Raw genomic sequence first — 16,607 nt, 5'->3', positions numbered from 1 at the left:
AGATTAAACCCATAAAATAGAACCCTATGACTGAACCTGCACAAGTCATGTGATCTGTGAGTAGAACCTGCTGCCAGCCAGCGCAAGTTTGAACTAACGTTGTAGGTGGGAGGGAGTGATGAACAGCACTCTCTTCCACCCTCAATACCCATGGCCAAAGTGAACCCCCAGTTGCTCCCCGAGGACTGAATATAGCTGTCCACTTCTCATTGCTGTGTGTGTGCGCACTTGGATGGGTTAAATGAAGAGCACCAATTCCGAGTATGGCTAGTTGGCAAATGTCATGACTTTCACTGTGACAATATAGTGTGCCAAGCAACCAAAAGGCTTTCATCACACACAATTTAAGTATATGAAAACTCACAATTTTCTAAAAAAAGTAGCTCAGGGTTGTATCATCACCACCATCCACTATTAACACCTGCTGAACATCCTGTAATACCCTACTCAGAAACTCACCATGCTTGAAGTGAAGGTGATGCAAAGACGGATTAGTGTGCTAATTTACGACTAGCTTGATGACTGCTAAGAGGTCACACACAAGCCGCCTTTTCCAACAAACTGGATTACACTGGAGAAGAGCCATTAGTCTTGCAGCTATTATAAACTTTCAGTTCCATTCATGCCTCTTAAATGTTAACAGATCACCTACAACCAATGGATAGAAAGCACAAGCTTGAAGACATTTTTGCCTTCAATTTCTTTCATGGGATTCCTCTACTGCAGGGTTATTCAAATCTTGTCCTGGAGGGCCAATGCACTGCAGAGTTTAGCTCTTACCCTAATCAAACACACAGGAGTATGCTACTTAGTGTCTTCAGGAACATTAGAAAATCACAGGTGAGTTTGATCAAGGTTGAAGCTAAACTCTGCAGCACATTGGCCCTCTAGGACAAGATTTTAATAACCCTGCTCTTCTGGCTTTAAACTCAACTTGATTCACAAACATTTGAATCTTCAGTCTGCAAGGACTCGAACAAGGAATAGCTAAATCAGCAAAAATGCAGATGCACATGAATTCATACAAATTTTGAGGAGAATCAAGTATACAGAAACATGTATGGGTCCAAAACATAAGTCTTGTGGGACTGGATTACATTGAGGGGCACAAGTGTTCCCTCAGCTGTCCTTGGCTCAGACTCAAGCATAACTCTGGAAGGCCAACAGGATATGAGGTTACATCTTCTAAATAAAAAAATGCTGCCTGACACCAAGGGACATGCTTAAAAAGGCATGATAGACATCTAGCGTCTAAATAAACACTAAGACACTTCCAAGGTGACAACTCTGCTTTGCAGTTTTATTTGATCAGACTATAACTGATAAACTGACTGTTTCCAATTGTCCTCTGGTCTTCCCTGCACACTTTTTTTTTCTGCTTAACACTGTAAAGCTGTCTTGACGCGGTCTGTATTGTATAAATAGCTATATAAAGGTTCCTTGATTTGTTTTAATACCATGGAAAAAATGGGCCTACTACCCTGACTGCCTTAAGAAAATCACATTCATTTCTGACAATTTAAGCTGCAAAAAAAAAAAAAAAGGCTACATGCCTGTGAATCTTTCTGCTAGTTTAATTTGCAGACATTTTAAAGTGTGGGGACAGAGTTTGTTTAAATTAAGGAACTGGGCAGAAGCCATCCAAATGGCTGAATCACAACACCTGTAGCAAGATATAAAAGGTAGAGATGAACAAAAAAAAAAAACACCACAGGAAGTTATGGTGTAGGTTCATTCAGTGGGTCTTTATTGATGCATTGAGTAAAAACGGACCAGCTGGAAAACAGGTAGATTTTAGCACCTGGGATTCTTTCTCTCTGGGAATGACAGGATGGAGAGTGGAACAAGAAGAGAGAAACCGGGGCAAAAGAAAATTGTTTTTGCAGTTTCCCCCAGTTCAACTAGTACGGACATACTAGTTGGTCCCTATAAATAAGGCGGAATTTGAGAGTCCTTCCAAATGTACAAGATATGTTAGAGTTAACCTCTCACATTGAATGGTAGACCGGAAACGCTTAAATGACCTTCTTCAGCTCATCATACAAGACCAGCACAAAGGCACCACCCATGCCTCTGAGAACATTAGACCAGGCTCCCTTGAAGAAAGCCTTGCCACCTTCATCACGTGCGATCTTCTTCCAGCAGTCAATTGTGCCACTGTACATTATGTCGGCTGCAACAAAAGAAAAGTGATCAATCCACGGCTTTAACATGTTAACTTATATTGGAAGCATCTTTAAAAACGGCCAACTGACCTCCTTTGCGTCCAGACTGCATCATCATACGACGACGGACTGTATCGAAGGGGTAGGATGCGAGCCCAGCAACAGCAGTCACAGTCTGAGCGATCATCCAGCTGACAACAATGTGGGTGTTTTTAGGATCTGGCAGCATACCTAAAGACAAAAAGGCAGATGTAATGACTGCAGCAATGCCACACATTAACGATGATACCTCAAACGCAATGTGACTCACCCTTGGCAGTGTCATAGATGCCGAAATAGGCGGCTCTGTAAATGATGATACCCTGCACAGACACATTGAAGCCCTGGTACAGACCTCTGATGCCATCAGACTTGGAGATCTTTACCAAGCAGTTACCCAGGCCGCTGAACTCTCTTTCTGCTCCAGCCTTGCCGACATCAGCGGCCAGACGGGTTCTTGCGAAGTCAAGGGGGTACACGAAGCAGAGGGATGTGGCACCAGCAGCACCACCTGAGGCCAGGTTACCAGCAAAGTACCTCCAGAACTGGGTGTGCTTGTCTACACCATCGAGGAAGACCTTCTTGTACTTGTCCTTAAAAGCAAAGTTGAGGGCCTGGGTGGGGAAGTATCTGATGACGTTTGCCAAGTTTCCTCTCCAGAATGACAGGAAACCCTGCTCCTTGGGAATACGCACCACGCAGTCCATAATGCCCTTGTACTGCTTATCCACGGTTATCTGTTTGCTAGCATGTTGCACCTGTAAACAAGAAAAATCAATGAATGCACACAATGAAAGGCAATGCAATGGAAAACAGTGATTGAAAGACTAGTTGAAGCCTCCAATGTCCCAAACCAAAGCAACTTAAACTGAAATGGGTGGAAAAGAGTTGAAAAACCATTTTCCTCGTTACAGAACAAAGTCACTAAGGATCCACGAACATCGCGTGATTATGCGAAATGAAAAAGCCGGCAAAAATACGCGATGTCTTCCGGTGACGGTTAGGTGGTTTCTGTAGAAACTGTCCGCAAAAACACTGAAATTGTTGTAAAAGGATGTGAAAAATAGAAATATGCAGCATTAAATCAATATCACCATACGATACGCCCATTAAACATCGTGCCCTCAAACAATAACGTTGGGACTTCGTTCTAGGGCGCGAGAGTTAGCTTGCAAGCTAGCCATGAAGGCCTAGCTGTTCACAGGCCTCCCCTTCTCGCGACCTTGGCAAGATCAGTAAGGATGCTGGTTTTAAAAGAAATAAAAAACGTCTTTTCAAATTCCTAAAAAAAAAAAAAAAAAAAAAAAAAAAAAAACACAACACAATGGTCAAACTTCGGTTAGTGGTTCAGGCATTTCTCAGGTTCTCTCGAGGAGGGTTGGTAAATGTCTGGGAGCACTCAAGGCCTAACGTTAGTCGATCTTCTAACAAATTATTTTACGACCAGCTTTATTTCAAACGGCTCAAAGTCTTCTTAAAGTCACACAAAGATCAAGATTCGCATTTAATCAAAAGGTTCACCGTTTCGTTAGGCGCTCTTTGTTCACTGATCAATTAAACGTAACGTTAATTGAAACTACTAAAATAAAAATCGCAGGTTAAAATCTAAAAACGCTCTTGGGTTGTATTTGAACCACAAACTCTTCTAGGATTACACGGTGTTGTTTGTATTCACATTTTAGCCCATCATGTAATCTTTCTTAAAACCGTATAATTGCAATAATACAACCGCGTAAATTAACGTTAACGTTACCTGAAGCAGCAGCTTGACTCTCTCGATGGGGGCTACGGCGGTTTTCGAGATAGCAGCAGCGATACCCCCGGCCAAGAAGTCCTTGGCGAAAGAGATGGCGGTCTCGTTCATTCTCGGGTGTTCTTGGAGAGGTGTAACTTCAAGAGGACTATCCCGCTCTGCCACAGGACTCGCGTGGAAGGCCGGCTGATTCGAAATGGCCGAATGAAAAGTTGAGAAGAGATTTTTAAAAGGTTCGTCTCGCGAGAGGAAACGTAGCCTCTGCTTCCAAGATTCGATTGGACTGTCGACTAAACGTCACAGATTCCAGAAGGCGGGACGCTTTTATGATGACGGAGATGAATGGTTCAAAGTTAGAAAGGTAACCTTAAGCCTTCTCAAGGTGGACAACAGGAAGTTTATAAAACAAATAATAATGTTTCAATTTAATCAGTAATTCATGACTTACAATATTTAAAACGTAACAAAAACGAATTTTGCACTGTTTTGGATGCCCACTGATAATTCAATGCAGCAAGAGGATCAGGATTGTCCAGTTCTTAGTTTCAGCTGTCAACCCACGAAGCAGTTCTACAAGGTGACATAGCAGGCATATTTGTCACTAGCTTGACACGACTGTCTTTAGTTAATGATCTCCAAGAGGAAAAAAGCCAACATGTCAGTACAAAGTCCTTCACATGACTTTTGACTGGGAACATGTGACATCACAAGAAAATAAATAAAAATCAATACTGCCTGCATCACTACCATCTCTACTAATGCAATTAAATTTTGTTTATATTATATAACAATGAACAGATAATAAAGTATGATGAATAACACCATAAGTTGAAAATTTGTACTAAGATAGGTTTATTGCTTATACTTACACATTCTTTACAATGTGCTTAAAGATTTCATCTTTAACAAATCTCATCCTTTTCACAGCTGAATCGAAGACGGTGACAGAGTTACCACGTGTCCAGATCAGCAGGATATATATATATATATCAGTACGTTACAATGCAGATTTAAGGTCACAAAAATTTAACCACAATATGCAGTTCTTAAAAAAAATACTCTTTCAGTGGAGCATAAAGCTAAAAGCCATAAATGTCATAACGCTGAAAGGAAAGGGCACCTTTAATACCGCCTCTTAGGTGCAATACTTTCATTTAAGGTCATTTGAGTCTGATGTGTTTGAGGTACAGTACAATGTGCATAATGGACTTGCTTAAAGAATGTACATCTGTAATTAATACATTGTGCCTTCCGGCAGTACAAACACCTTATACTTGTTATCAGTATCTATATAAATAAATTAAATTAAATCAATGCACTTCTTTTTTTATTACTGATAACTCCTGTTGGATTAGTTACCAGCGGTTTCCTATGGATGAACTCTGTGCTTTGTGTGATTTTCTGTTTCTCAGGTAGCGCTTAAACTCCTGCAGTTCATGTGGGCCCAGGCTCTGGTCCACGCCTGGTTTAGGCTGGTAGCTTAGTGGAGAAATGATGTAGCCATTCCGGTAAAGACACACTTGCTTACACATCTCAAAGCAACTGAAAAGCAGGCCAAAATATGGGACAATCTGTAATGTCAAAACAACACATAATATTAGTAACAAGGAACTAGAAAAGCATTATTTATATAAGGTGCTTACACAAACACCAATTAAAAACATTTAAGCATGCTATTTCATGCAGAGGCAGCTCAAGAAAGTCAGTTTGTCCTAATCATTTAATATAGTGCAAGAAAATAGACTTTTGTTGAAGATATAATACAACCCTGTGAGTATTTTCATGAAGCTTTTTACAACAATTTACACAGAAATCATGTAGTGCTTGAATCATTTTTATCTCTGTCACCATGTAAACATATAAAACAAATGTCACCTTCACCAGGTTGGCTGTAAGGCCACTCCAAAGAGCCAACACGCTCTTGTTTTTGATGATCTGTCTGAAGCAGTCTATCATCCCATTAAAATGGACATCAACTCCTCCACAGTGGGGCAAAAGAAGACTCTGGGCCTAGAGTAAAGATTGGAGAAATATTCCTGATCTACATAACTACATACTCGCATAGAGAATACGGACACTGTTGTTTATAAACAGGAATAAGTTACATCAAATTAATGCATAGTGTAGATGAGAATAAGTTACATCAAATCAATGCACAGTCACAGTGTAGATGAAACTAAATAAGACATTCAGTTTTTATTAACATCATATGCATTTGTTTTCCAGTAACAACTGACTACTCTACTGTATCACATTTTCCTACACTTATCTCCCCTTAAACCCTCTTGACGTGTGTTCTCTGTGTGCTGTGTTGACTGTGGCTATAGACTTTGTTTAGCACAAAACTGAAAGTCTCAGAACATTTAGCAGCTTTGGAAGGTTTATTCCTAAGATTGCAATTTGACTTGCAAAAGCCGGAAAAAAATGTAATAATTTGTTTCTAGTTGAGCAAAGCAAAACATAAATGAACCAGATCAGATACACCATTGTGTGTATTGTATGTGAGAGGTCAACTATCTTTAGACAATTTATCTTTGGCACAGACAGACGCTGGACACTATGTACATTCTCAGCTGCTGTCCTTCAGAATGGGGTCCCGCATTGTTCTGTGTGACCTGTTTAGACTATTTAGAACTCAAATTCATGTTTCTTTAAAACATTTTAATGTTTCATCCTTAACACAAATGAACAAAGGGGCCACCTCCAAGTTAAAAAGGTATGAAATTTAGAGGGACTAAGTCTGTGACACTGGTATTATTGTGTCCCCTTGTGGTGAGATATAGCACACAATACCTATACTTGTATTGTGTGCTATATCTCACCACAAGGGGACACGATAATATTCTCACCTGCATCTTCTTTTTAACAGTTTCAAAGGGGAAGGAGAGAGTCTGAGCGACTCCTGCTGCAAGACAGCCATTGATGAAGTTCTGCAAAGACGTGAAGCGAACATGACGCTCCTGCCACAGCTTGTCCAAATTGACATACACCGCATAGCAGCCAACAGAGAAGGGAACAGCACCTATTCCACAGTAATCCAAACATTAAATCCCATTAACTTTCCAAGCAGAATTGTGAGAGATCCCGAATTTAAGTAATATTATTAATTAAAATATTTTAGCTTGGTTTTGATGTTATTAAAAGCAAGCAGGTTTACCTTAATTTGAAGGTTCTGAGGCGTAAACAGACTCAACTAATACATACCTAACACTGTGAGTGAAAAGCCTCTGTAGAGAGCCTGAAGTCCTTCATTTCTGTAGATGGTGGAGAGAGAATGCAGCAACCCTCTGTATGTTGGTTCTTGGCAATTCTGAGCAATAAGTCTGGTTTCAACCACCTCCACTGGATATGTTGCTAGAGCGGCAGATATTCCTGCCAGCCCACCGGCAACTATAGCTCTCCATTGCGAGATATCACCCTGTTCATCAATGTGAAGGTGCACAATGCTGCCAAAAATAGAATGAAATGAATAGTTGTGATATTGCAATATAGCAGAATACCATTCCCACAGAACTTTCAGCATTTTTGACAAGTTTAGAGTATCAGTCATATCTACCAGATACATTTGATACCTAAAACCTAATAATCTAAAGACTAAAATTTGGTTAAATGCTTTAACTTAATAAACTTTAAATTACTAAACTTAGAGCGATGTAGCTACTCTTTTAAGAAAAAGTGTGAAAAAATATGACCCAGTGTAATATGTTAATATGCAGGAATTTACTGTATTGCAATTTCACAGGTATTTTACCCATATTTGGAATTGTGCATTGCGTTGTGTCTTAAGTTTGAAAGAAATGTACATGCGTTTAATGGCAAATAACATTATCAGTTTGTGTATTATTTATTTATTTATTTACCAAGCAAAAAGGTTATCAGCATATGGGAATCGGTGTATGAGAATGATTTCTGAAAAAAAATATGTGATGTGAAGTCAGGAGTAATAGCAGCAGAAAATTCAGCTTTGCCATCAGAGAAATAAATTACATTTTAAAATATATTCAAATAGTAAACTACTCATTTAAATTTTATTCACGTTTTAAAATCTAACTATTTACTGTATTCAATATACACGTTCTTTTCATAGGAACAAAACAGGTCGGAATGCCCTCCACTCTTTTTCCTGGAATACTGGAACACTATGTACGAGTCTTTCTAAAACAGTTTCCGCTGTCTCCGTTAAACCCTGCAGCACGTGAAAATACTCGTGACCGGTATAATTATGAAGTACTTCTGAGAGCCCCCTATGCTGGGCGTGGCTAAGTACATAGTTCATTTTAGGTGTGTTCGACATCGGCTGCGGCTGGATGCAACCGATCGGCGAGAGTAGCCGCGTGCAGGTGGGGAGGAGCTGAAAACGGAGATATGAAGACGGACACGTTGTGGCTCCCGTAGTTTGCTGCAATTACGTCAGTCATGGCAGATCACGTGGCGATTGCTTACTTGATCGCGTTTAATGTGTGTATAAGTGGTGTTTTGGAAGGGTCTTGAATGTTGTTAAGTTGAAGTTACAGCAAGTTGTTAGCAGTTTGCTAACCACATGCAGGTGAAGTATAAACACAGCAAAATAAACTAAAGAATATGAAGAAACCAAACAAATGGAGGAACATAATGTATTATGTATCATTTGTATAGGAGCATACATTTATGACCACATTAGATTGTATGCTTTTAAGATTAACATTTTAGTTCTTAAAAATGCTCATTTGAATAGGTTATGCTGCTGAATACTGTAAAAGGTCTGTATAAAAAAGAAAGTCATGCAAAATAAACATACACAAACTTTATATTAACAATAAAGTAAATACAGTAAAACAATATTTAATAAATATGATTTATAAGATGAAGACGACATAAAAACGTATTGAACTGTTTTAAAAGTCCATATTAGAATTTCTGAAACTGAAGCCGACTCGCAATAAACTTGAAACGCACGTCATCTGTGTCATCAGTGAATCCAGCCAATCGTGGATCAGTTGTGTCGTCATCAGAATCTGTGCAGCCGCTCTTCAGAAGCTGCGCTGGCTAAGTTCTCCGGCTACTCTCGAATCGCTCTCGTGGTACTTTGACGGCACACGTCACAGTCACGTGGCGTCAGCGCTGTATCAAGTCGGACAAAATTTCTAACCGGCATGCACTGCTTCAAGTCAGCCGACGATCGGTTTGCGCAAAACTGCATGAAGTCGAACAAGCCTATTATGAATGCACAGAATTAAGGCCACACCCACTGCAGCTTCAGGATGCTACACGATTGGTCAGGAAATGAAGGCGTGATGTATCACGTCACGTTGAACTAACGTAAACCCCCAAGTAACACAAGCTAAGCTAATAAAGACAAAAAGGGAAATTTTAATCATAATTTCTTAAAACGATCTATCGTAAATGTAACTTCTTAAGCATACTTTAATGCGTCCTGATTTGTTAGTATATAATTAATTAACAATTCAATTATCTTTACTCTTCAACCTTAAAAGGCTATCAAGCTAACACGTCAACTTCCTGTTGTCTTTGTTTACCATCACAGCTGATCGAAAAGTTTATCATATCTTAAGAATAACACAAGTCATCAATAAGTGCATCAGACGAAAATGCTTATATTCATTATTTAATAGTAGAAAGATATCATACTTACTTTTTGTAAGTTGCTAAATGTATGGCACTGTAGGGGAACAACCGTAGACAGGAAACCATATTCCCCTTCCAAAAAGCTCGAAGTCCCTCATTCTGACAAATAAAAACAAAGCTGTGGATGAATCCGCGTTTACAGTGAAATGTTCCTATTTGACTCAAAATCTTCACGACTTCCAGAGGTGACGTTACTGTTTTGCTAAAAATCCCGGCAAAACCGACGCACAGTAAACTTTGAGAACTTGTCAGTCGGTCGTCCTTTTTTACTGTGGCCATACTTCATGAGGACAACGATTTTCTGCTCCAGCCGTTAAAGTAGAAATAAGTAGCGGATGAAAATAAACACTAACGGCTCTGTTTGTCACACAGGCATCCGGCTGCAGCGCAACATGTCATATTGGTGGATCGTTTGGTGGAGGCGGGGTGTGGTTAGTGCACGCGCAAATTTGGTTGCAGGCAAAATCAAGCCAAAAAGCTTGTGTTTCTTAAGAGAGCCACAAAAATGTAATGTGTTTTCTTTTTTCGCTTATGGGGCCAATGCAAATCTTCTGAAAAACTATGAATGAATGGGACACATCGTGGTGTCAATACATACACTCCTCTTAGTCTTTGACAGTGTGTGAAAACAGTTTTGAAAAGCCCTTTGTCAAAACCAAATCAGCTAAATATATTAAATGAAGATATGCGTTTCTACAATATGTGCTCCTGTTGCAGGAAATTTGAAAGTAGGGCTATTATTCCAGCAAGGGAAAAAATGGGTAACATCAGAACTCTGTCAGTAAAGAATTATGAGCATTATATTTTTTATATATATTTGGTGTCTTGTTCTTCTCAAAATACATCGTACACATAATGTAGCCAATATATATTATCGGTTCACTATGGATATCTGAATAACGTGTAATAAGAAAGTGTAAGATAGATCGATGAATATTAATAATAAAAATGTTTAAAGAATCATTCGATCTTTTTTTCCTTCCAAATAACAGGTTATTTAAAATATTATTTGTATTTTTTTATTAATTATTATTTTTATTTTTTTTTTTTATTTTTTTTTTTTATTATTATTTTTTTTTAATGTATTGTGGCATTAAAAAAGCACCAATAAATGACCAGCCGATGGCAGTCTTGGGCAAAAAAAAAAAAAATCAAGTTATGTTGAATTATTTGTTTAATCTTAATTTGTTCAGTTGAAGTTGAACAATTGCAAAATTAGAAATAATGAATCAGCTATCTAATACATAAAATATAAAGTTAAGTTTTTATAAAAAAAAAAGACATCTTAAATTATTAATAAACAATATATTCACAGATGAAAGTCTTAAAGTCTCACAGAAGAATAGTCTGTACATTTATAGTCCACAGTAGTTTTTGGATCACATTACACTTATAACATATATTTAGAATGAAGAAAAATGAACTCACACCATTCTTTGTATAGAATATTTGCCAGAAACAACTATAACAAGTTCAAAACGTTGGGGTCATTAAGATTTATTTATTTAAATAAATAAATAATTTTATTAAGTACATTAAATCCAAAAGTGACAGTAAATACATTTATAATGTTACAATATATTGCTGTTTCAGATAAATGCTCTTATATTGAACTTTATTCATCACATAATAAAGCATAACTCACAGTTTTCACAAAATATTAAGCAGCACAACATTAATAAAACAAACATTTTACAACAAGTTTTCAACATTAATAATAATAATTAATGTTTCTTGATCAGATAATCAGTATATTGGAATAATTTATGAATAATAATGTGACGCTGAGGACTGGAGTAATGGCTAATATAGCTTTACAAAAATAAATTGCATTTAAAAAATTTTTTTCGATTGTAATCATGTTTCACAATATTACAGTTTACAATATGTATACAATATGTATGCATGTTACAAACAGTTTTTTACTGTATTTCTGATAAAATAAATCCAGCATAAAACAGTTCTTTAAAAATCTATTAAAAAAACAGCAGTTTAACTGTTTATTTCAGTATAAACATTTTCTTTGCATGCATATACAATTATTACTCTTCATAACTGTATATATATACATATGGCTTGACGCAAAGAGAGAAGTCTTATGATGATCCACCGCTGGTTAAACAGCCAGCAGATGGCAGTCTTTACTCAAAACCACGGATAGTATGCATTTCAAATGAGATATGCTGTTAACCTCAGCAATGATTAAATTATGCATGTATAGTACTATTGATATTACCAAAGGAAAACACATTGTTTAGAATAATAATATTTTGTAATTATTTCAACACTTTCATAATCTCGCATAATTATTAGCAGAGCAATTCACGTACATAAAAATAGATGCATTGTTTTACTTTAGGGTTACTGCATTTAATGTTGAGTATGCCAACTGCATCTGTATCAGATCAGTGGGGAACTCGCCTTGTTCATGAATCTCATGGCTTCATTTGATCACTTTGAGTAAGTATTCAGTTAAAAAACACATGTAAAAGGGGGTCATGCTTTATCTTCAAAGCAGACATTGGTTTTGTGGGTGATCTCTTTGTGTCAATATCTTCTAATCCACCAAACTGTGAGTTACATAAACAACTAGTCCATGCCAATCATACCTTCAAACCCTTCACGACAACAAACACAGTAAAAGGATGCCACATTGTGGCATGTTGCCCTATGTATGAAAATGAGCACACAATTCCCCTAATTTCCCAGCATGGTCTTGTAGTTCCTTTCCTGTTAGGGCTAGTGTTTGTTTTCAGCCCTGCGATGTGTGCCTCCCTCCCCTGCTGAGTCGACAACCTCAGCTGCCTGTGAAGATCCCACCTCCTGTCTGTAGCCGGACCACTTGGCTTTTTCACAAAGGCTACTGGAATAACAGTGCCCCGAGAAGGAAATGACAGTCTGTTCAAAAGAGCCACAGCATTGCTGGTGGGGGAGGTGGGCATGTATGACTTAGAGCAGTGCGAGAGATCTTTTATCATCGCATATTGCTGAATTATTTAGCATTTGAAATTCATACAAATAAACCCAGGTTTAAGTTATGCATATGTGTCATACTGCAGCATAAATGGGGAAAAAGTAAACAGCCTCCTCTGGTAGTCACTTTATTTACACATTCAGTATTTACAGTCACGTTGACTTTCATTGAGATCTGACCGCAGTGAGAATGAGTGAATTTTCTCTGCCCTCAGAAGCAGTAAAAGTCCCGGCGCTTCCTTTGTTCATGACAAGAAGGACTCCTTTGATCTTTCAGTCATATGTATGCGGCTCCAATTACAAGATAATGGAGTGATATTTATGAAAGATCAGGTGTGAAGTGTGCGCATGTGCTGGATCTTATCAATTAGTGGACGAGCCACTTGACAAGACGGACACATTGTGTGCTTCCGAGAGAAAATATCTTCTCGGGCCCCTTAAATGTGTCTCTCAATCATGTTCTCACCTTTGTTTATTCACTGTTAGCCATCCTCACCCGCCTCCTCTGTGATCTGCATCTACTATAGTGGATAGGGCACTGACTTCCTCTTGAATTCACACAGTGCCCTTCCTGACTCCCGCACTGACTCTGTGTCCTGGACTTATTAACCCGGGAACTTCCAGAGCTCCTTTGTCTTGCTCTTCTCTATACTTTGGGGGCTGCGAGTGGAGAGGACAGCTATTGTCATTCACTGTATGCCATGCGCAAGTCTGCCCTTGATCCCTGGCTTTGAAATGGAGTTCTGGAGGAAGAGATACTGACTCATGCAATAGTCTCTGAATTAGCCCTACTTTGTAACCCTCTTTAGTCTATATTATTATAAAAAAAAAACAATTCTTCTCACAAATTACAATGAATTATTTTTTGCAATAGAATATGTTTATTCAAATAATGTTAAGCCAATGTAAACTATTTGGAGGTCCTCTACAATTGTGGGCCTGTAGGATATAATGTGTTGTGAATGTTAAGTATCAAAAGAGGGCGCTCTTTGTTAGTCAGTGGACACAGTGGACACACACTGGAGACAGGGCAGAGACAAGAGCAATAAAGTTCTCACCTCATTATCAAGAACACAGCCACATCACAGCCCACTGCCAGGTGGGAAAAGGGAAAGAAGGGGGATGTCGAGATAATTTGGAAGAAAAGGCTGAACTGACACGCTTCACCCGGTAATACTGCAGATAGTTGACTAATCCACTCCACAGAAAGGGAATATTTTTATAAAGAGAATATTTTTTCAGATTATATTTTGTTATGTTTTGTACTGATTAAGTATTATAAAAACTATAATACTAATAAACACCCACACAAAAAAGATTCATTATTCATTTTCTGACATGCTTTTGACATGCTAAATAGAGTCACCATTTACTATCCATTTACCATTTATTACTTTATTTGTTTTCCTGCAAGTCATATGACTGTTATCCGACATTAAAGAGCTGTGAACATGTAAATGTGTTGTTAAATTATTGAAATACTAACTTTAAATTTGAGGGGGAAGTCAAAGGAGACAAAAAAGTTTGGGAATTCCTGATATAGGCAATTTAGGCCAGCATTAGCATTTCCTCATGAAGAATAATTACTATGAGCACTGAGAAGCTTTCATGAGAGCCATTTAGTTATAGAAGCTTGCGAGTGCTAGATGGACCAGGGCTCCTAGCAGCTGGTGTCCTCCTATCTTCACATGTACAACCAATAAATCAATATCAAATCTAGCAAGGAGCCAGATGGCCTCCTTCCAGACCCTCGACATAGTGGGTCACAGGCCACTCAGAGCAGCATGGCTACTGTAAGCCAGACCAACAGAGAGGAGCCTTTGAAGGCTTAGACATTCAACAAGGAGGCTATGAATGACTAAAGGGGACAAATAAGCTGTTACGACTCTGGTCAGATCAGTGTTTGTGTTTCTCTGAACATCAAAGGCCCAAGACTGTTTGATATGCAGCCCCCACACCTTGATCCAGAGCCGGGACAGGTAATGGGGTGGAGTAGTCCATTGAGTAACAAGGAGGGGGGGCATGTAGAGTCCTCCTCTTAGGTCTTGCTCTAGGGCACTCGACTCAGACAAAGAATCTTTTAGGATCTCCGACTCCCTACAGAGCAGTCGGCCCCATGAACTGCTCACAGCTGTGGCCTGTGCCAGGACCTGGTTGCATGGAGCTCTCTGTGGTCCTAATGGGACTTATGTATGCAGTGTCCAGTACTGAACAGAAAAATAATAAAACAACCTTTTTTTTAAATTCTATATATATATTGTATCTGTGAAACTTTGTAAAATACCCAGGTGCTCAGATTCATGTACCATTATACTAACATAGTACTTCATGGTACTTCCAAGACCAGCATGTAACATAGCACTCTATACTATAGTACTTTATTTATTTATATATTTATTTATTTAACCATACTTTACCATTCAAAAGTTTAGATAAGTAAGATAGTAAGATATTTAAAGAAGAAGAAGAAATGATTAAAGTATATTATACACGTTTTTATAATATAGCAAAAGGCAAATCAGCATATGAAATTTATGTCTGAATGATCACTGAAGCCTGGAGTAATGGATGCTGAAAATTTACGAGGAAAAAATGACATTTTACAATACATATTCAAATTGAAAATAGTTATTTTACATTGAATTAATATTTCACAATTTCTGTATTTTTGGTCAAATAAATTCAGCTTTTGTAAGTATAACATAAAAAAATCTTACTGACCTTATTAATAGTGTACATATTAACTACACCCATCTAACACCTTCACATTAAACATAATAAACTGTCTTTAATAAATGGTTAACATTATTGGCTTTCCTTGGCTAGATCTGAATACTTAAATTTGAGTCAAAGGCTACTTTCATCAACACTACATGAAAAAACCATTGTTGAAAACCATTTTCTTAAAACACACAGCAGTATGTGCCAGGGATTAACACAGACAATGTCATAATTTTAAAAAGTTAGACACAAAAAAAAAAAAAACAAGTTAAACAGTAGTTTGATTGAATGACTGTTCACAGAGGAGTGTGAAATGCCAGCTCAATAGTGAGGTGTGACTAGGGTGAAGGGGGCAGCTCTGGCCTTTGTGCAGCTCCCAGGCTGAATGTGCGGCGGCTATTGTTCAGACATGACCGCTTGGCCTCTCAGTCTCTCTCCTCCACAGCTTTGTCCAGAGCTGCATGACCACTTCCTTCACCCAGGTCAGGGCAAGGTCATGACTTTGGTAACTTACCCCTTAACCGTCTATGCTGTCTACACATCCATACATGCATAAATGTTCAGTCAGGCTGAATTTGAAATACACCTACAGGGGAATAAAAGCGGGAAAATGTTAAAAAAAGAAGAAAAAAAAAACAATCATAAATGTATGAGTTCTATTCAATTCAGATTCTAATGGTAGAAAAACCAAGATCAGCAAAGGAGTAGGATCACAATAAAAGTCGTCAAATTTATATCATAATAAATAATAAATTACATGAATCATTTCACAGAGTGACTGAGAGTTTACATAACATGCTCAGATTTACAATGTTGAATTAACCCTCCTTAACCCTAATGGGCTCTTCTATGTAACTGTGAACACACAGGTCAGTCTGGTCTCTTTCTCATGTTCCAAGGCCTTGTTGGACTGTGAAGAATGAAACCCCTTCTCCGTTGATAAGAAGAGGAAAGGCTAAAGTGCTTAAAGGCATGGTATACACTGTTTTACTACTTTGATGGAGGCCGAGTGAAGAAGGAGGGGAGGTATATTGGCTGATAAAGATCATCATGGTCTTTGATCTTTAAAAAACTGATAAGATGTTACCAAGTGGCATGCTGGGTGGACAAGCAGACCCACATGACAGGTACAAACAAGCAAACGCAGCACCAGAGGTGATGTCTGCAAAGAGAGCCAGATAGCTACAGGAGGAATGGCAGATGGGCAATCAGCCATTTTGCTTTGGAGTGAAGTGAAGTGAAAATTTAACAAAGTTCACTTGCCTCACTGAGCAAAGTACTTAAGATTTATATTAGATATTTTATGGATGAGTAGAGAGCATTATTTATAA

At 38.2% G+C, this 16,607-nt stretch overlaps 2 protein-coding genes across 2 annotated transcripts; both read right to left on the bottom strand.

Moving 5' to 3' along the window:
- Window positions 1-1,726: 1,726 nt before the first annotated feature.
- LOC128027226 (ADP/ATP translocase 3) lies at window positions 1,727-4,251 on the bottom strand. Its single transcript, XM_052614608.1, has 4 exons — window positions 3,958-4,251; window positions 2,476-2,962; window positions 2,256-2,396; window positions 1,727-2,173 (listed from the first exon to the last, which is right to left on the bottom strand). The coding sequence occupies exons 1-4, from the start codon at window positions 4,066-4,068 to the stop codon at window positions 2,016-2,018; spliced, it is 897 nt and encodes a 298-aa protein (XP_052470568.1). The 5' UTR covers window positions 4,069-4,251; the 3' UTR covers window positions 1,727-2,015.
- A 534-nt stretch (window positions 4,252-4,785) lies between these two features.
- On the bottom strand, window positions 4,786-10,012 carry LOC128027225 (solute carrier family 25 member 43). Its single transcript, XM_052614606.1, has 5 exons — window positions 9,590-10,012; window positions 7,162-7,403; window positions 6,807-6,979; window positions 5,833-5,967; window positions 4,786-5,528 (listed from the first exon to the last, which is right to left on the bottom strand). The coding sequence occupies exons 1-5, from the start codon at window positions 9,859-9,861 to the stop codon at window positions 5,313-5,315; spliced, it is 1,038 nt and encodes a 345-aa protein (XP_052470566.1). The 5' UTR covers window positions 9,862-10,012; the 3' UTR covers window positions 4,786-5,312.
- Between the last annotated feature and the right edge of the window lie 6,595 nt (window positions 10,013-16,607).

This window comes from Carassius gibelio, chromosome A14 (assembly GCF_023724105.1).
Source record: "Carassius gibelio isolate Cgi1373 ecotype wild population from Czech Republic chromosome A14, carGib1.2-hapl.c, whole genome shotgun sequence".
In the NCBI taxonomy this organism is placed as follows: domain Eukaryota; kingdom Metazoa; phylum Chordata; class Actinopteri; order Cypriniformes; family Cyprinidae; genus Carassius; species Carassius gibelio.
The sequence above is the reverse complement of the archived record's forward strand: the minus strand, read 5'-3'. Positions and strand labels throughout refer to the sequence as shown.